General features: G+C 39.8%; 1 protein-coding gene across 4 annotated transcripts in view; it reads right to left on the bottom strand.

Annotated features, from left to right (window-relative positions):
• Window positions 1–22,162, bottom strand: part of LOC102213025 (disabled homolog 2-interacting protein) — a 167,230-nt gene that overhangs the window by 139,970 nt on the left and 5,098 nt on the right. For 3 of the 4 annotated variants that reach the window (XM_005720209.2, XM_013909738.1, XM_013909732.1), the window contains exon 2: window positions 20,640–20,745. In XM_005720209.2, the coding sequence (XP_005720266.1) occupies window positions 20,640–20,745 (106 nt within the window). Of the gene's footprint in view, window positions 1–11,959; window positions 12,245–20,639; window positions 20,746–22,162 lie in introns of those variants that run through there. The other variant, XM_013909739.1, reaches the window with a different exon arrangement.

Here is a 22,162-nt window from a genome sequence, read left to right on the forward strand (position 1 = left end):
CACACACACACACACACACACACACACACACACACACACACACATAATCGCAGGGCAGGAGAGTACTCTTTCTTTTGTCACCTATTCTCACTTTCCTTGAAATATCTGTAACTCCCTGCTCTGAAGCTCCCTTTCATAGGGGAAAGCAAGTGACATGGAAATGTTTAGGTGTGTGCGCACACTGGTGCACAGGGAATGCCGCTGTGCCTCAACACCCGGGGCTGGGAAGGAGGAGGAGGAGGTGGAGTTTAGAGCTCGGAGAGCCAAATTCCTACCCCACCTCCAACCAATCAGAGGCCTTGTTGTGGCTGACCAAAAAACCACGGGGCCAGGCCGGGCCTCACTACCACACTCCAGCTTTAAAGCATTAGCTGAAGTTTGGCTGGGCACTCAGCAAACCTCAGCAAAGGTGTTGCTGATGATGGTGACGATAATGACAACAACACTTTTTACCCTGTCGGATGCACAGGAAAAGTCATATTTTTCCATATTGAAGCATAGTTCAGGCAAGAAATCTGTACATTGCATAAAAGCCACTCCCAACACATATGGCATACATTTACATCTACAAATAAGTCAAATCTGTTTCCTCTCTGCAGGAGATAAACTTTTCAGAAACTAGTCGGCACAGCCAAACTAAACGCAGCACAACTCACTATAAATACGAGAACCCCACTTTGAAAAATTTTCCCTCTCTCTACCCACAACTCCCTCCCTCCTTCCCCACTAAATAACAGCACTCTCATGTTTCTGCTCTTGTGCTTGGACAGGCATTTGTCCATAGAAACAACAGAAGATTCCCCCCACTCCCACTCCCAGCCCCCTCCTTATATTCACACTTCTTCTTCTGGCCACTTTACCTTCTTTCCTCACTCTTCTCTCACCACATCTAGTCACACTAACTAAAGCCTTAGGGGTGTGTAATAAGAAAAAAGAAATCATGTGAGGCTTTCAAAAGCGCCTCTGTGCTGCTGAATGCTGTGCAAAATTTGTGGTTGTGCTCCTTTTTTCTCTTTTTTTACAGTATCCCAGCAAAATAAACCCATATTTTTGTTTATTTTGTGATGGGAGGTAAAACGATTTGTGCTGAGGATTTCACATATTTGCGGTGACAAGATGTTTCCTCAACTGAATTGCTGTTAAATTAATAGCTAAGCCACCCGGGATTACAGAAACACTTTAAAGTCAACAGGTTAGGATGCAGTGATGACAGACTGCTGCATATTTGCTCCACTAAATGCAGAAAGATGCTGACTGGTCTGGTACACTGGTGCCCGGGCAGTCTGTGACAAATATGCCTATTACTTTCACATGTTTCATCCTTCTTAGCCCTCCACAGTGCAACGATAAAACTCTCTAAGACCTCATGTCATTGAGCTCATCTTTGCTGGTACTGAACAAAAGCACGCTGATGAGTTATTTGACACATTTGGCATGTAGCAACTTTTTTTGTTGTTGTTTTTTGCTGCTTAATGAATTCCAAATTTCCAAAGCAGTTTTTGACAATTAGTGGTGCTTTTTATCCATATTGCCCCCACTTTTGCAAGCTACATGCAATGTCTCACAAGCATTTGCAGGTTTTAAGCTTTCAGTATCCAAGAAATTCTAGCTAAAGCTTGCATGTTTAAGTAGAGCATGTTTTGATGAGGTCTAATCTCCCACTCGTCAGGCAACAAACGGGAAAAACCAGGGGGTGAAATGAGAGGGGTGGGGTGGGGGTGAGAGTACAAACGGGAAAGACAGAAACCCAAAGGGTGAAATGACACAGTGAGTACTTTGGTATGTAGGCTATAGAGTTACCCAGGGACAAAAAGTGAAGCACTGAAGTCCACTCCTATTGACAACTTGGACACACCTCTCCTTTTATCTTCCTGTTTGTCTCCCTTTCTGTCTCCTTAATCCCTCAGCCCCTGTCACTCTGTTTATGTTCCCATGTGTGTGTGTGTGTGTGTGTGTGTCTGTCTAGGAACTTGTAAAAAGCTATGGGCATAAACAGTGAAGACCGTGTTTAAACCTGCGTCTTTGTTTAGTCTATGAATAGATTTTTGACATTTTTTTTAGCACCACGTGTAAGTTGGGTTCACAGCAGTACAGTGAAAAGCAACAGGGATTATTCTGCTGAATCAGACTGAAGAAAATAGCTGCAACAATGGAGAAAAACAAAATAAAGAGGAGAGATGAGCCTTAAGTATTACTTCTGTCATTGCATATTCCATTCGACGCTCTGGTACTTTTAAAAAAAAAAATGCTGAGGCACAACTTAATGCATAAACAAAACCGACATTACTCTCTTCGGGAAGCTGAGTAAGAGCAAAATTATCACATAAAGCAGTCGGCTTACATCAATTCAAATCAGTTTGCCTGGGTTAAGATTGCCTCTCGCCGACAGCGGCACAAAAGAGACAACGTGTGTGTTTTTTTAGCTGGAGGAAGAGCTGGACGTGGGACGGCCAGGAATGCCAATATCTGCCATTTTAGGGACAAAGGCAATTGTGTGGAACACGTGGGGTCAGGCTGCTACCGTGTCCACTGGGCCAGCAAGTGCTTTTTGCAGGAAAATACCAAAGGGAATTCAACTCCTACAAAGGCTTCAACTGGAGCAACTTGTGCACCAGCAGTTAAACATACATACCATATAACATCCAGACCTCACTTTGATTAGTAGCAAAGTCAATCATCTCCCCCCAACTGTTTCTGACACTATTGTTAGCTAGAGCCCAACCGATTTATCCGGAGGCCGATAATAGGTATTTTCTGATTAATCACTATTGACATTTATGACACAAGATAAATACAAATGAAAAAAAGGAGAAAACAGATGGGAAAAGATCCTTCAACAATATTATGGGTGTGTAGCTTTTCCACCAGAGGGACAGAAAGTGAAACAACTTCACTGTTGGGCACACAAACACAACCAGCTGATCTCAGCAGAATAGGGGAAAATAATAAATAAGAACATACAACAAAGCTTGGAGACATCATTTTAAGTTTCATATATATCAGCTTTTCGATATCAGCTTTTTAAATCATCTAATATCGGATCGGCACAGGGTTAATAAAGGGTTTTGTGAGTTCCAATAGATTTTCCTGTACAGGCTGTGGTCCGCTGGCCTGGGCTGCTACACTGATATTCACTGTTTTTTGTGGATTTTGAAAACTGCATTCAACAAGGTTTGAGCAGAGAGCTGTATGTTTGATTTCGATTGATGTCTTTTACTCTTGATGTTTACTAACACCACAGCTGGCCTTGCATCTGTCAGAAATCACTGCAAAGCCTAAAACAATAGTTCAAACTGACCAGGTTAGCCTGCAGTACGCTGCCTGGTGCATTCAAACAAAATTAGCATACCTAGCATCATTCACTTAGTTATAATTCACTTAGTTTTAGGTTTACAGTTTATAAAAATTTACTCGCTGGGCAGTCCTTACCTTTGAACATAATCTCTCATCTTCCATTCACGTCCTCTCTTTCTTATATCTTTCTACATCTCTCGCTGTTTGCATGTTTTTGTTTTCTATCTGAATTTATTTCCCGTTAGCATGTGCTGCTCCTCTTCTGTAGCGCTAGCTAGACGCCAAGCTTTTGAGACTTCTCTACTACTCAGCTGTGTGCTGTAACTGTAAACAGGCAATGTGATTTTGCAGTACTTTACAGCCAGCGCAATAACACTTGAGTTGCTGTTGTGCGTTTCCACCCTTTGTTTTCCTGAAAAAGAAAAATGAATGAAATTCTAAAATCCTCTTTACCGTGTTGTTTCTTCAAACTATCAAAGCAGAGGAGCTGTAAAAACCGAATCAGAACAAATTGAACCTATTGGGTTAGCACTATGAGAAAGCCAAAGGCAATTATAGTCTATTACATATTACAAATCATTATTATTATTTGTATACTTTGTTTACATGGTATATTACTATCAAGAAGGCAAATGAGAGCTGTAAGAATCTGAATTTAACTGAACTATAAAAGAAGCTTTACAGATTCATAAAGTTTTTATAACAGAATCTTCAACATCATTGTAAAGAGAACCTCATTAACCCTTTGGAATACTTGAGACATTACTAACTGAATTTCCCAAGAACTTATCATATACACTGATTATCTCAGACATTGTTACTGTTGTTATAACGTATCTTTTTTTTAATGTCCCCGTGATTGCTCTTAGATCTTTTACATACAGTTTACAGCCTGTGACACTTCACTTGATTTGAATGTAAAGATAAAAACAAAGGATTTATAGCGAATACCTTAAGTTGTATGTTGCTGCTACTCCAGAGGTCTAATTTTAGGCTCAAATAATCGGATTTTCCCACCAGCACTGGCACTGAAACACGTGCTCCAGTGGATCATGACAAATCTGTAACTGAGTAAACCAAATAAACAATAAGGAAGGATAAACACAAATTAAGATCAATTTACCTGAAAAATTTGAGAATCCTACTTTGATTATAGGGGGGGGGTGGGAGGGGAGTTGCCCAAGTGTGCCATTCCTTGTTACTTTAGCAGTTACTGTTCCCGTCACTCAGTCAGTATTTTCCATTTCTCTTTCCTCGGCTCATTCCCTCGCCACTCTCGGCTTCTCTTTTGCTCAGTGTGCTCCATTTACAGAAGATTTACAGAGACATGAAAAGCATACAACCAACATAAATTTGTTGTGAGCATGTAACGCGCTCACGGCTGCACTTGGCTCCGTTCCTGGTCCTTGCAGTCACTTCATCTTAGACACACATCACACACTTCAAAAGCAAAACACGCCACAGATTCGCACACACGTGTACGCACGAACCACACCAACACACTTGTCATCTACACAACACGCTGCAAAGGCATCATCTAGATTTCTACATTAGCGTTCCAATTTTCCCTTCTTTTTTTTTTAACCCTCTGTTGTCTCAGACAAGCTCTGCTTTCCCTCTGGTTGCAGTGCTCTGTTGACTGACAGTATCCCATCAGGGAGGCTTTCTGACAAATGGGGCCAGATGGAGTCGTGCCACTGTTGCTGCTGGCCACAAGACAGCTCTCTGAGGTTATTGCTTAGCTCAGCTTTTACAGTGTTATTTATATACACCATATACACCACCAGACTAGTTTAAGTGTTTGATTAACTTTTCATGTGTGATCTCCTGTGTATAACTCTGAAACGTTTGGTTAACACTTAACCTCTAGTTATATATATATATATGTATACGTATTATGCAGCTATTCCTTTACCGCTGTTTACATTCCAAATAAAAGCTTCTTTTCCCTGATGGTCTTTTTAGGAACTTTAGAGGCTCACAGCCCTGACCTTTCCATGTCCATGTAAGACTAGAGCAGGCAAACGTCATTAGGGTGCCCTCGCTCACATTAACCAAATGGAGTGCTTCTAGCATCCATCTACCACCTGTTGTGTGTAACGTCTTAGAGAAAGCGATCTCAAATTTTAGTTTCTGCTTCAGACAAATGTGGAACTTTTTAACTGGGCCTGTAGCCACCAACAAACACGCCATTTAAGGCCGGGAGATTGCAGAGCATATCTGACGCAGTAATGATTTTGAATCAGCGTACAGATTTTTACTTTGGTGTTACTAATGACATGTAAAATGACTTAAAGAGTCTAAAAACAAGCGTGATAGAGAGAAAGCAAATGGGAGGATACAAGTGTTAAAGATCTGCCAAATGGTCCTCTGTGGTTCTATTCTATGAAGAGGCAAACTGTGCACTGCAGCAGAAGAAGAAACAAATGTTTGTGGCATGTCTTCTGCTGAACGTCTTGCTCACGGCATCGCAAATCACACTTTTAAAAAAAGTGTGCATATAAAAGTCATACGGCGGCTGTAACGTGTGATTAGTTTGGATTTCACTGTAGTGAAAAAAAATGGAATTGTCTTTTAGGAAAATTATTAGCAGCATCATCTCAAAAAGCACAGAGGACACCTGACTGCCCTGCTCTGTTTGTACAACAGTATTCACATTTACAGCTAGGAAGGCACCGGCCAGTCCAGTACCAGCTCAAACAGCTAGATCTGTTATTGGTGAGTAATGAATAGATTATCCTCAATCTATGGTGCCAATCTATTTATGTATGCTTTGTTTACTAAGTTTACTGAACAAGCAGCCGGTCACCAGAAGTCCATGAGAAAGCCAACAGCAAAGGGTCACTAGTCTGAAGGTATTTCACGTTCTACATTTATGCATATATATATATTTCAAGTTTCCACTAATTTCAGATATAACAGTCAGCAAGTGATTTTGATAACCAAACAGCTCCATTCATAGTGTTGCTCCAAGTCTTTCCCTCACTTCCTGTATCTAAGTCTCAGCACTTCACTAACATAATGAGCTGTCCTCAACTTGATTACTGTTATTTTTGCTCCACTCCCTGTGCACATGCAGTGAAACTGAGAGCAGAGGAAAGAAAGGAAGGAGTGCATAAAGACTCCCACTGAGCAGAATTAACACAAATGCAAATAAAACAATTCATTTCTCTATCTTGGTGCTGTGGTTATGCATTATTTTAAAAACAGATTAACTAAGTTAATGTGTATACTACAATGTATTTGTATTTCACTATCATTGAAGAGGTGGCTAGATCCAAATATCGATAGCACTGAATCCAAAGCTGGTATTGGTATCAGATTGATACTTTGTTTCTATCCTCGATGTTCAATTTGTAGCCCACTGAATTGTTTTAAATAAAAACATAGTCTAAAAACGCTCTATGAAAATTAGGCTAAAAGTATCTGTATCAGTATTGGTATCAGATCAATACTGGCCATGTGTTTATTTGGTACCAGATCAATGCCAAATTTTGGAGTATTGCACAGTACTAGTATTTCTGTATTTGGAAAGCAAGATTTAGGCTCTTCCTCTCTTCTCTCTTCCTTACAGTGAGGATTACAGCTTATTCATTTACGATGACAAAGGACAGGTATTGGTATTGGATCTTTTTATTGGTATTCAAACCTAAAATGTTGGAACAGTGTGTCCCCTTTTGCAAGAAATACAGCAAACATGACACTGACTTCTTACAAAGCACCACCTAGTTAAGTTTTATACAGACAGCTTGAAAAACTTTCAAGCTCAGAAGACTCAGCCTTCTCTGTGGTTTCAAGGTCTTTTGTTGCTCGGTTTTTTCCCTTCTTTTTTTTAATGTTGTACTATCCATTATGCAATTATGCAAATACCCACAGCAATCTTCTTGTGTGGCTGCACAGCTACAAATGTGTGTGATGGTTTCTTTTTTCACTTCAGAAACATTCACACTATTCCCCACAGAAAAAGTCAAATATACTATTAAGTGTGGAAGCAGAATCCCATCATAAGCAGTCAATTGAAATGCATTCGTGGAGAATTTTAAATCCAAGTGTGAAATGCAATCAGCTCGAATAGATACAATCTGGATCTGGATGACGCAAGGTCTTAAGTTACAAAGCTATATTCTTTTTTTTCTTCTTTTTAAAAAAAAAAAATACATATGTAGTCCAGTACCAATGAGAGGTGGACAACTGTGGCTACATTTGAAGGTAATGCCTGGTTTTCATTTCAAAATAACATCAGAGGCTCTTTAGTTAAGAAACGCCTTTGCCACAACACGCAGCCTGTCATTTGAAAACTGCTCCTGATATTCTTTTCCTTGCCAGCTAATCCAGTGGCAGGTTGAAGAGGTGCTCCTTTGTTTATACTTTGGCTCTTAATGACAGGCTGTCCAATAGATTTGGCTGCCCTAAATTATAGTATGAGGTCATCATGTTAAATTCTCAATATCCAGAAATCAAAGCTGACATTTGTACACAATGTGACATAGTCTTTGTTCTTACCTGAATAGAAGGGTAATGGTATTAAACATTAAAGCCTCTCTTTGTAACTTCACTGGATAATTTGTAACAGTTATCATTTGCCATGACAATAAAGGGTAAAACATTTATTATTATACTTGTAAACATAAGGATATAAATATTCTTCTTCTTCTTAATGTTATTATTGTTTAATTATTAATTATTAATTTGCTATTATGATGTAATTTGTATTTTTGTACCATATAGAAATGCGATTTTTTAATCTTCTAATAATCATTAAGTAATAAAAATTAATCATTTATGTCACAATATTATCATTCCCTACTGGTGGGATGGAATCAGCGAGGCAGAAGTTGGTGGTAAAGAATGCTATTACCTAATATAGGCAGCATAAAAGGGCATACCTAATGGTTGCAAAAAGACTTCTGGTTGTGAAGTGAGCTTCACTGACTCATTGACTCGTATTGTACTCCTTTCACAATGGACACATGTTGACAACTAACTCTCCCTTGAATTGGGAGCGTTAAGGGAGGGGTAAGAAAATGGCTTGAGGCTTCACAACCGAATTTCACAAAAACAGCGGGTGAGATTATGATCTCTACCAGGCCTCACAGATGAAGTGTGTGAGATACAATGATATTATTTGGCATTACTGCATAAGCATGAGAAACATATAAAGCACAAGGACAACCACAGCAGTCAAAGTTGAGGTTTAGAAAAAACCTAGCTTGTCTCAAGTCTGCTACAACTATGTGAACCACATGGTTGCAGCAGACGGCTGCCCCTCCCTAAGCCTGGTTCTGCTGGAGGTTTCTTCCCGTTAAAAGTGAGTTTTTCCTTCCCACTGTCTCCAAGTGTTAGCTCATAGGGGGTCGTCTGATTGTTGGGGTTCTTTTGTATTATTGTCGGGTCTTTACCTTACAATATAAAGCACCTTGAGGTGACTTTGGTTTTGATGTGGTGCTATATGAATACAATTCAGTTGAACTGAATTTTTCAATTAGCAACTGTGCTCAAATGAGTTTGCTATATCAGACTCAATTAGTTCACAACAGTAACTGTATTTAAAAGTAGAAGATGCCATTGGTTTAGTTGAGTGAAACCAAAGAGAAAGTCGATTAAAGTGCAATACCATGATGACTCTAAAGGTGCGAACCCACCACCACCAAAAACACCCGCCAAACCCCAAACTCTCATCAAGAAAAAATTTACTTCACCGCAGTCATCAACATTTTTCAATTAAATTACCTCCTTTTGATCAGTTTCTCCAGTCAGGTTTCAGTCACTAGCTCCACTTTCTCATCATTCACATGAGAAAAATTATGTGACAGCTCTACAGGTTTACTGCAAGTCCGGTGTTCTGGGACAGCGTTACCCACAACCTTAAATCTGAGTCCTTGAAACTTTGACACAGCCCTTTTGGGAAGTGGGACAGAATGACCGCATATTGTCTTTCCACCAGTTTTTGGCCTTTTTTCAAGATAGTGTCTCATTTATTAAAACCAGATTACAAGTGTTAAGCTGACAGCCCAGTTCCTAAATTTGCTCCTGCTGTACCACCCAGCTCCAGTCTACTAGCGAGGTTTAAGCACATGACAATAGGAGTAAGAATAAATCTTTTATTAAAGCCAAGCATTTTTAATGACAAAGCCCACAGCACTTTAAACCATAAAACCACAGCTCTGGATGGTATATTTAGAATGTTAGTCAGACTATGGGGTCAAAATGGAAAACAAAGAGAAAGCCCACTGTTTTTCAGGAATATCAAAAAGCTCAGCTGGTCCAGTCTCCCCATCTAATGTGAGACAGGTTAAAGCTGTATTTTGTCCTCCAGTACATGAGCAGGCGTTCAACCTTTCTCATCTAGGACAAAACATGCAGACCTATTTACATGTCAATGAAGGCCATGGATAAGGACTCTCTCTCTCTTTACTTCCCTTCCTGAGACCTCCACTCCTCACCGCATGCCCCTGCTATAAACTAGCACAGTGCATGTATTTATTTGGATGCCTAAAACGGCAAGGCTGCTTTATACTCATATGCTTTACATTGTGTTATAATTAAAAGATGTGCCGACCTGATCGGGAGCAGTATTATGACTTATCCCATCATATCATGACAGATAAATGTGTTTTTTGTCTATATTTAAAAAGCTACTCTCCTTTATGACAGCTGCCCTTGGTAGAAGATAAATACACAGGGACACAGGAAAGTGACAGCCCTTTGGCTATGTGCACTTCTGCAGTGCTGGCATGTCACAGGATGGATACATAGACTTACTTTCAACATGACCGATATTGTAAGGCACCTGAAAAGAAACAAGTATATACTGACTTCAGTATAAGCTGGTGGCAGAGACAAAGCAACGACATGGAAACTCTGGGGAAACTCTGAGAGTGGTTTCTTTAGTGCTGAAAAGGTCAAAAACTTTACTGGGGTAAATTTAAGCACGGGATGAAACTACAAATATGAAATCCATGGAAAAAAAAGAGTTGCATTTTTTCATATATATGTATATAACAGTAATAGGTCTGACTATTGATCTCTTTTTATTAGCTTGTCTGGTAGCAGTCCCACTTCCACCCAGTGCTATTTCATAAAGTAATACATAGCATCAGCATTTCTCTGCTTTCTGCCAACAGAAATGGGAAACAGGTAGATTCAGTCACAGATCAGTCCCATAACAATCAGCCAGTTGCAGACAAGGACTCTACATCTACTTTAAATGTAAAATACGTAATGCAGTGGGTACAACATGTAAATAATAAGCTTATACTGTATAAATATACTACTCTTAGACTTGTTGTGTGCGTGAAAGTGTGTGTGCATGACAGATGAACTGAAGCCTGCAAACCTCGGGAAGTGTGAATTCTTCCTGTAGCTTGCAAGCCTGAAGTGAGAATGTAATTGGACGATATCAGATTATTGCCTTTCCTACACCAACTTTTCCTTGTATATTAAACCCTTTGAAAGGAATGTGAGGAGAGTGCGGTTGAGAGGAGACAGTTGATGTTAGAGCAATGAAGCTGGCGTTTTATCTCAAGATAGAGCTCAGTGTTCGCACTTATTTCGGTTCAACTTTTACCAGAAGTTTTGCGTCTCAAGGGATGGATGAAAATGCCAAAGTTTCATCTAACAGTTTTCTTTCCCCCTTTTCTTTGTCTTTTCCTTCTCTGTCGTGGCAGACAGCCCAGTGCATAAAGCAATGTGGCTTAGATGCTGGCAAAGGGAAACTATGGTCTCTTGGAAATATGCTCTCTGTTGACTCATTCTGTTAACCGCATTCTTCATCAGCAGCACAGCAGAGTCCTTCCCCGTTGGTCATGAAGACAAAACATCGTCTTTTCTGGCCCAGTTAATAACACACCAATTTTTTTCCTTCTCCCTTTTCTTTTTAACTATCTAGTTTAGGCTCTAACATTTTGGAGTGGTGGAAGAAAAGGCAGTGGAAAATGAGGGGGAAGAGAGAGAAAGAGTGGCCTACAGTGCCGTTTCGATCCCCCTGGATTTATTTGTGTACATAACTCTTTCTCTTTCTGCCCCCCCTTCTCTTTCCCTCTGTCTCCTGCTTTCATTTGTTCCTGCTGCTCTGTGTTTTTAACACAAACACCCACATGGTACAACCACTATACAGCCTTCAAATATTCAGATTGAAATATCTCGGTGCATTTGAGATAAAAAAAAAAAAACACCAAAAAAAATTAACTGGTCCACCCACGGACCTCACATATTCCACGTTTAATTATTCTATTCAAAGACCGAGAAGAGAGCTTCCAGCTGCATGAAGCTCATACCAAAACGCAGTCAACAACTGAAGGCAAATCCCAGAGAGTATCAGCACAGCACAGAGGTTTGAACTTGCTCACATACAACAAAGCCAAAAACTAATCCTGCTGAGACAAGTAGCGTCTTTAGCAGGCAGCCCATTTCATCACATTGCTATGTAACGCCCTTCACCCCTTAACCCCCTCACTCAGAAGAATAGACTGGAGTCCTATTCATCACTGACCACTGAGGCCCTAGTCAACAGCTCAAGAGCCAAGCGAAAAGCCTAGTCATAACAGAAAGCTGACAGGAAAAGCAAGTGACCGAACTCTCTTTTACATACGTGCCTCAACTTTCTTTCTTCTTTCCACTTAAAGTATCACTTCCATCATTTCTCATCTTTTTTCCTCCCACTTACCATCCTGTGCCTCTGGAAGATTGCTGGTGTCAGTGTCCATGTTAAATTCACAGAGCGATGAGCGCTCGGATCAACACACCCATATCCTGAGGCAAAGTTTACTCGATAACTCCGCTGCAACCGCTGGAACTACAACTGCAAGTCCTGTTTTATCTCCTCTGCCAGTGCCGTCTCTGCTCTGCCGTTCCCCCCCCAATTCGGAGCTGCTGCCGCTGGTCTGGCCCCTGCAGCCTGCCAGCTCAGCTCAGGCTTCCACCGCTGTGTTACATCTGTCTGACTGAGCAACCTCTCTGGAGAGCAGGCAGAGAGAGAAAGAGAGAGAGAGCACAGAATGGGAGGGAGGAGAGAAAGAAGCAGTTTCCACAGAGAGAGAGAGAGAGAGAGAGAGAGAGAGAGAGATACGGGTGGAGGGAGTGTTGGTAGTGTTTCCACTTTGATCAATATTACACTTTATATGTATTTTCTCTCATCATTAAAAAAGTAACAAGAAGTTTGTAATATCAGTTTTGGAAAAAAGTACTTGCTTATAACTGTGGAGTTATGAGTGGGCGCAAAGCAGCACATTTAAGTTCAGAGTTCCTGCACCATTTAAAAAAGTCATACTGAATGTTTTTAAACGTTGCTTTAAGACCTACAAACATTCAAATTCCAATAAAATCAAGAAGTGTCAGAACTATGTGTAATATTACTGCCTCTACATAACTAACAATCTCCTTCTTTCCACACATGACAGTAAAATTATAAAAATGTTTGTATGATCAGTGGTTTTAAAGATGTTTGCTCATTAGGGGTTTTTCAACCTAAAGTTGGAATTTTGCATTTGTAAAACTCCTTATATATTTAATATTACAACCTCAACTTTGCAAGTGTATTTTATTTGAATAAGAACCAAATTCAGTTTTCACCGTTTTACATATTTAATCCTATTGCTGTTCTGTTTAGTTTGATTAAATCTACTTTGCATCATCATAATGATTTTTCTCAATGATCTACACATATCGCACTTGAGCCACCTCTCTCATGTTCGGTGTCACGTCTTTGCTGGATTTGTCCTAGTTCTTAAGAACTTTCAGATGCTGTTCATCTCCTGTAGATAGATTTTTAAGTCTGCCACTTCCTCTCTTGCCCTCTAGTTGTCCAGCTTCTTCAATTTTTTTAGAATTCACTGCACACCATGCTGAGATATGCCATATTTTTGCACAAACAACAGCTGTTTGAGAATCATCCATCCTCTTCTGTTAATCCAATTCAGGGTCACGGGGGTGTGTGGAGCATAACCCAGCTACCATAGAGTGAGAGGCGGGGTACACTTTGGACAGGCTGATTGGTCAAGACCACTTTAAAAAGAAATTACAAGAAAGTCTTGATCCAAAAAAAAAAAAAAAACATAAAGAAATTTGAGGTGGGTGAGGGTTGTGGTTGTAATGAGTAGTTATTTGGGTTACTGTTGTCTTCCTTCCAGGTTGAACCAGTTTGGCAACTGTCAGCTGACCTCTGGAATCAACAAGGCAAATTCTGTGCTCACTGGATATTTTCTCTTTTCCGGACCATTCTCTGCACACACTAGCTATGCTTTCAGTAGATCATCAGTTCCTGAAATACTCAGACCAGCCCGTCAGGCACCAACAAGCGTGGCAGATTCAAAGTCACTTAAATCACCTTATTTTTCATTGTGATGCTCGAGTTGCAATTCAGCAGTTTGTGTTGACCATGTCTACATGCCTAAATGCACTGAGTTGCTGGCATGCAATTGGCTGGTTTTATATTTGCATTTCAAAGCAGATGAACAGATGTACAAAGTGGCCATTGAGTGTACATGAACCTATTTCTATTGCAGAAATAGGTTAGTGTACAGCAACAGGATGAGTCAGCACCTACACTGCAATCGTTTCTGTTCAATCCTTTCAGCATAGTAATTCAACCAAATGGAGCCATTAATCTCTATACATACAGCACTTGAGTTTATCTAGTTTATATAGCTATGGGTTAAGAAAATATATAGAAAGATATAGCTGATCTAAAATAAGATGAGCTATATCTCCACAATATTTCAGATGGTTTTTATTTTAAGGCAAAATAATCAAATACCAATCAGCCCAATGTCAAGTGGCACAATGTGAAGAACACTGTCACTTTTAGTTAATAGTAGCTAATTGTAATTAGACACTCTGTGAAGAAAAATGACTTGAGGGACTTAGAACACATGTGATTCAGTATTTGGGCTGTAAGGCTTGTATAAATCATTCAGCAGCCTTTGGTCAGTTATGTGGTTCTACTTAATCCTATCTAAATGTTACAGCTTACAGCAAGAAAAAAGGAGGAAAATAGGGCAGCATGTGCCCAAGAACCAAAAGTTGAGAACTCTTCTGAGGCTAAAACTTTCACCTCTATGAAATTAAGCTCAGTTGTTCTGGTGGGAGCATAAGAAGGCTCTCGCTCTTATGGGTGTTTGTGCAGAAAACTCGACGAGTTCAAAAGAATAGAGGCGGCAGCCACTCGCTATTCAGTCTGAGGATGAGATGAGACCGCTCTCTGATTTGTGTTAGATTCCTATTCATCAAAGTGAAGTTTTTATTCATCACACTGCTTGTTTAGAGCTCGTGTCACACAAGGACAAGAGAGGTAGGGACCTATGCCAATGAATAATTTAGCAAAAAATAGACGGTGAGAGTGTTTGTAGTGTTGTGATGTGGATCAAGATTAGAAAATGCTACAGGTGCAAAACACGCACACACACACACACACACACACACACACACACACACACACAAAATCCAGCTTTAAAGGTTACACACTGATTAAAGTACATACAGGGAGTGCAGAATTATTAGGCAAATGAGTATTTTGTCCACATCATCCCCTTCATGCATGTTGTCTTACTCCAAGCTGTATAGGCTTGAAAGCCTACTACCAATTAAGCATATTAGGTGATGTGCATCTCTGTAATGAGAAGGGGTGTGGTCTAATGACATCAACACCCTATATCAGGTGTGCATAATTATTAGGCAACGTCCTTTCCTTTGGCAAAATGGGTCAAAAGAAGGACTTGACAGGCTCAGAAAAGTCAAAAATAGTGAGATATCTTGCAGAGGGATGCAGCAGTCTCAAAATTGCAAAGCTTCTGAAGCGTGATCATCGAACAATCAAGTGTTTCATTCAAAATAGTCAACAGGGTCGCAAGAAGTGTGTGGAAAAACCAAGGCGCCAAATAACTGCCCATGAACTGAGAAAAGTCAAGCGTGCAGCTGCCAAGATGCCACTTGCCACCAGTTTGGCCATATTTCAGAGCTGCAACATCACTGGAGTGCCCAAAAGCACAAGGTGTGCAATACTCAGAGACATGGCCAAGGTAAGAAAGGCTGAAAGACGACCACCACTGAACAAGACACACAAGCTGAAACGTCAAGACTGGGCCAAGAAATATCTCAAGACTGGTTTTTCTAAGGTTTTATGGACTGATGAAATGAGAGTGAGTCTTGATGGGCCAGATGGATGGGCCCGTGGCTGGATTGGTAAAGGGCAGAGAGCTCCAGTCCGACTCAGACGCCAGCAAGGTGGAGGTGGAGTACTGGTTTGGGCTGGTATCATCAAAGATGAGCTTGTGGGGCCTTTTCGGGTTGAGGATGGAGTCAAGCTCAACTCCCAGTCCTACTGCCAGTTTCTGGAAGACACCTTCTTCAAGCAGTGGTACAGGAAGAAGTCTGCATCCTTCAAGAAAAACATGATTTTCATGCAGGACAATGCTCCATCACACGCGTCCAAGTACTCCACAGCGTGGCTGGCAAGAAAGGGTATAAAAGAAGAAAAACTAATGACATGGCCTCCTTGTTCACCTGATCTGAACCCCATTGAGAACCTGTGGTCCATCATCAAATGTGAGATTTCCAAGGAGGGAAAACAGTACACCTCTCTGAACAGTGTCTGGGAGGCTGTGGTTGCTGCTGCACGCAATGTTGATGGTGAACAGATCAAAACACTGACAGAATCCATGGATGGCAGGCTTTTGAGTGTCCTTGCAAAGAAAGGTGGCTATATTGGTCGCTGATTTGTTTTTGTTTTGTTTTTGAATGTCAGAAATGTATATTTGTGAATGTGGAGATGTTATATTGGTTTCACTGGTAAAAATAAATAATTGAAATGGGTATATATTTGGTTTTTGTTAAGTTGCCTAATAATTATGCACAGTAATAGTCACCTGCACACACAGATATCCCCCTAAAATAGCTAAAACTAAAAACAAACTAGAAACTACTTCCAAAAACATTCAGCTTTGATATTAATGAGTTTTTTGGGTTCATTGAGAACATGGTTGTTGTTCAATAATAACATTATTCCTCAAAAATACAACTTGCCTAATAATTCTGCACTCCCTGTATTACTACTTGCTTTAGGAATACATTTAGAAACCCTTGTGTCAGTTTAGGTTTTTGAAGTGATCAGTTTATTTTTTCTTTTTGCTCCTGTACCAGTGAACAAGAGTCATTTACTATTAGTTTTCACTTAGTTTTGGAGACCATCATGTTTCTGCTGCAAATCTGCACTCGATAAGGTAACATAAGTTTTTTTTTATCATGACTCGTTGGACTTAGATTGAAAGACTTAGATCGGTTTTGCAGTAGTAGCCATTTAATGGGTTATGAAAATTATGCTGTCGATCTAAAATGTAAATTGCAGTTGATTGCCAGTACAATTACTCTCTGCATTTAACCAATTCACTCAGAGAAGCAGTGGGCAGGCACCAATTCAGCGCCTGGGGAGCAGTGTGTAGGAACGGTACTTTGCTCAGGAGTACCTCATGGTAGCCTTTCGATGGATTTATTTTTAATACTATGCTCTGTTTCATTAGTATTAATAATCTAATAATGGCATTTTTTTTAATAAGAGCAGACATAATGACACATTGTGTATATCTGTTCCCTTTCACTCAATTAAGACATACAACATACCATATAGGATATCATGGACACGGATACTATATGCTCTATATGCTCTCATGCCTCTACTTCAGGGAAGAGAGGTTATAACTGTTCATTTCAACTTTTATAGTAACAAAATGATTGACATGGTTGCAAACATGCTACCTCTTGCTAGTTGCAAGAGGGCTTGTTGACAAAGTAGACACACAAATGCTACATAGCCCTGCAGATGACAGGGCACATGTCTGACTTGGAAAAGATGCTGGCCAAAAGACAAGTGGCCCTGGTAGCTAATGGATTTTCAAGAGTAATAGATTAGTTGAGCGTGACCGAATATAGTAATCACATCTATGCTCTAAATTTAGTCAAGAAAAGGAGGGCAATGCTAGTCATTTATTTTGGTGTAAATGGTTTGGCTAATGTATTAATGCCACGCCATTACCAATCTATATTTAAATTATACACTTACACCAGGGGTGTCCAACTCCAGGCCTCAAGGACCGGTGTCCTGCAGGTTTTAGATAGCATCCTGGGTCAACACACCTGAATCAAATGATTAGTTCATTACCAGGCCTCTGGACAACCTCAAGACATGTTGAGGAGGTCATTTAGCCTCTTGATACCCTTGAGGCCTGGAGTTGGATACCCCTAGTTTACACTCTTAATATTAACTTTATCATAACTCGCAAGCTACAAAAAGTCAGGCGCTCACACGTACGCAGATCAACAACATGTAACAATAACATTATTGTATATTAAGTCAGTACTGGTAATGACATGTACATAACTATTTCTACTGCTAGAAAGAGCATCTGGAGTCTTATTAAAGATTTTATAATAAGTCTAATAAGTGATATCCACTAATCATCAGAGGAATCACTTAAACTTAAATCAAATATGTAAAAACTACAAAACACTTGACAGCATATAAACAAAAAAAATATTGGCTATGACATTGTTTCAGCTAGCATGGTGTTGTGGTTTGTGCTCACAGTTGGAAACTGCTCGCTTTCTGTGTGGAGTTTGCAAGTCATGCCTGCTTAAAGCTCTCTGCTGTTCTTTCCTACAATCCAAACACATGCATGTTAGGTTAACTGATGACTCTAAATTGACTATAGGTGTGAATAATTGTGTACCTGGCCTCTGTGACAGCGAGGATAGGCTCCAGTCTGCATTCAAAATGGATAGATCCAACTGTATCAAGTTATCTTTACAGTCAAATTATGTGTATTATGGCAATTCTATTAAAGAATAACAAGATGAATTTGCCTACATACTCAAGGTAAAAGAAGACTATAAAGAATGAGGCTACATTTTAACTTCTGATATAATAACTGCTGCATTAATATAGTATTAATGTATTGTAATGTATTCTACCTAACACTCAGAATAGATTATGGTGACTATGGAAATGCGAATCAGCAGTTCTGAAACTGTGTTACATAATCATCATGGAAAATGTTTGTGATTGTCACTGGCAAAGTTGCAAAGGTACCCTGTAACTATGGGAGAAGTCGACAGACTATTTATTCGTTTAGCCTCCATCTCTTCCCAAACAAAATCAACCTAATCACAGAGATGCCGTGTAATCAAGTGTCTTCTGCTGATTTCCCATTTTCATGTCATCGCTCGAATCAATCGGAATGGATGGCAAAAAAAAGGGAAACACATGTTGCAGAAGAAAATATTATATGTGTATGGCATTCAGGGCTGTCAGCTCATTTAGAATGAATGTGGCCGTAACATTGAGACAGACAGAAAGACCTTTCTGCTTGTCACATTATCTAGCTCTCATTATTCTAACAATAATGCGGCCTTACTTGGGCGGTAAAGTAAACGATATGAGTCAATAACAGAATGCAAGAAGGAAGAAAAATGTCAAATATTTAAGACATTTTAGCTGAGAATACAAAATAAATGAAAACATTTGTAATTCATGCTTTTTTTTGTACTTTTTTAAAGTTGTTTCCACTAGTGATGGTTTAACAGTGCAGTCGTTTCTATGACCCCTAACAAAAATAAGCATAAGCTTATATTTAGCACACTAATTGGGTTCAATCTATATGTACCAGCTATATGTATCAGCTCACAAGCTGACAGACAGCAGCCACATTTATTCCAAATAAGCAGAAATACACACTCACTCACAAACATAGAAATAGACTCTCTCAAAAACCTCACGGCAAAAAAAACTACCCAGATTTTTGTTTGTGACTCAGTGCTTAGAAGAAATGCTGCTACAAATAAAAGCAAGTGCATGCTGAAAGAAACAGTGCTAACATAGTAGCTGCGGTAAAAAAAGAAGATGGAAATAAACAAGGTAATATTCACCAAAACAAAATGTAATGTAAATAGAATAATCTCTTCAGAGGAAAAACAAAGGTCCGCAATAGATACGGAGACAAGCTTCAGGTGTTTAGGGTGTACATTTGATGCAGTCCCACTATAAAAAGTAAAGAATGTGAGCAATACTACTCGAACAACACGACACACATGTGAGAGCACAGTTACTACATGCAAACAGTTGCAGGTTTCCTATCAGCCAAGTGGAGATATTGGCAAATTTCCAAACAAATCCATAAAAGCTGATAAAACAAGTAAACCAGAGCCACTCACTACTAAAATGACAACATGTTGACTCATCTGCAGCCCACCCTTGCCCATGTAAAACTGACTTAGTCTGGGAAAGTAGAGTTAGATGTTAAAATGAGCTAAATGGCGCCCTCTGATGGTGATGGTTGGTGAAAGCTGCAAATTCCACTCCAAATCAACCAAGCCTTAAACTCCAGCCAGATTTACTAAACAGGGTGCACCAGCGTGTGAGTGCAATCCGCAAATGTTTTTTTAAAAGTTTGTTTTAAAACATGTATTTCAGTAATAAGTGTAATAAATAAATAAATAATAAAATCAGTTCACCTTCAAGAAGGGAACTCTCAAAAATGCATATGCAACAGTCTCTTGAGGTCTCATCCCTTGCTCACAATCTTGTAACTGTGATGTCGTTGTAAATACTTGTAAAAATACACATCTCTAAATCTTTCCCTAAAACTAAAACAGATAGACTAAAACAGATAAACTAAAAACTTGAGCATAAAGCATGTGCAGCAATCATGGAGTCGGAGCTTGTCATCCAAAAGCACCATAGCAGAGCTGGCTCCACACCGGCACAGCATCGGTTGGAAAGCTGATAGTGGCGTCTCATTTGGACTGATCGCAACACAACCACAGACTCTGACAGCTTTCAGTGACACAACTGTCTACACATGTACCTTTAAAAAAGAATTCAACACACTATTATCACATTGTCATAAAAGCAAGAGGAAAAAGTCCAGTGTAACTGCAGCACTTAGAAAGAATTTTTCCCTATCTCTCTTAGCCGTTAACATGAGACGGCACAAGTGCAGAGAAGTGCTACAAAGCAGCAAGCTCTCCATCTAGTGGATATACAGTGGAAGAAAAGAATTTTCTAAGTCTCACCCAGGCATGTAAGCAGCACAAGACCCAGTTGCCTCATTTAGTTATGCGACTGTTTATATCACAAAGAAAGCACTTCTCAAGATAAGTTGAGCACCAAAATTCTGCAGCTTTGGAGACAGAGGACTGAATCTAAATAAAAAAAACCTCATCAAAAGTCTCTATTCTTAACATATTAACAGAATTATCAATCACTCTACTTTAAGTGAATGCATTTTAGAAAGCAACAGGAGTATTACTTATAAGTGCATGTTTATGAAAGCATATGTGTGTATCCTCGGGCAACTCACCGCTCTCGGTGGACAGCTGGCTGTGGAATTCTGGAAACTGTGTTTCCACCGGGACGCTGATGGTGCGACGCAGGAGATGTCCCCTGGATGACGCAGAGCGCCTCTGCTGCAAAAGCAAGAAATGCATCTAGCTGAGAATAAGAGTGGTTCAAGGGGACACAGAGGCAGAGCAAACAATTCAAGACAGATACAATCCTCAATAAATTCAAGTGAAAAAAAATCAATAAAATAAAAAGCGCAAAGTAGATAACACAGAAGAATGGTTAAATAAATGGTGGTGTTAGAAAACAAAACCAAAAAACTAATGAATTACACAGACAGGCGTCACTGAGTCTCCTTATCTGTTGTTGTGGATATTCTGGTCACCATCTTTAATGTCGTGCTAAGTCATCAGCACACAATAGCTGTAGCAGTCCTGATAAATTAGCAGTCATTGACTAAAACAGAGCAGGCATTAGTGGCACATCAGTCAGTGTCTGATCATATCATCCGACTGCTTGCATACCAAATGTTTGGCTCCAAACAATTAGTCAGACAAAGGAAGAAAAGAATGGTTGCGGTGAGAAAAGTGGTGAGCTGTGGGAAGAAAAAGAAAACAAGAGAGACAGAAAGGACCTGTTGTCCTCGAAGTGGAGTGATAATGGCTTATCGAACATCCTCACACCTCTCAACTCAATGCAGCACCCTGTCTGTCTGCTTTTCTGTTCCCGTGTTTCATGTCCATCTGTTTATCTCTCTTTCTCTCTCCGAGTTCCTCTCTGAGTCTCTCCCTCTCTTTGCCTCGTGGGACTCGAGTTTTAAGGACAGCTCGAACTGACAGCATCAGTGATAGTGTCTGGTGGCAGTAATGACTTTGCAATATTGGCTGTAACTTGAAGCACGTTTCTCTGACACAGTCTGCAGTCTTACTTGTGCTACAGTACTGCAGATTCTAGAACACCGGTTTTAAGCAGCGACTGGAGTAAAATCTGCGGCTTTGTTGTGATAATCAATTATTTAAATCATCTTAATCACCCTCTCATCAAGCTATTAATTTTTCAAGCTCAGTGACAGTGTAATAATTTATCTGAAGAGTGAGCGTACTCTGCATTCGGATGCCTAAAATATTGAAAGACTAGAGATGAGATTTTACATAACCTGTGCTTCCTTTGCTCTATTAAGGTCTTAACCTGAAACGCACTCTCCCAATTGAGGTATTTTGTCCCCCCAGTCAATTGAGTAAATTCAATTACAGATCTCGTAGCTAATGGCTAGTGATGGCACAGAAGCATAAAAGGTCACCTGATTAAACAGGGAAATCAGTGTAAGAAATGCTAATAAAGCACTGCGAGCACTAATTTGGTTACAGCCGTAACCCCCCTCCCCCCCTGACAAAACCATGCTAACTTGTTGAATTTGTGTCTTGGGCTTTTTTTTTTTAACATTTTTTATACCAGTATAAAAGTTCTCATTGTTATTAATTGAGAACCCCTTTTATGGGCAGTACTGTGCAGCTTAGAATTATACACTCACAGCCACTTCTA

The sequence above is a fragment of the Pundamilia nyererei genome, unplaced genomic scaffold, assembly GCF_000239375.1.
Source record: "Pundamilia nyererei isolate P.nyererei 1_Seehausen unplaced genomic scaffold, PunNye1.0 scaffold00002, whole genome shotgun sequence".
Classification (NCBI taxonomy): Eukaryota; Metazoa; Chordata; class Actinopteri; order Cichliformes; family Cichlidae; genus Pundamilia; species Pundamilia nyererei.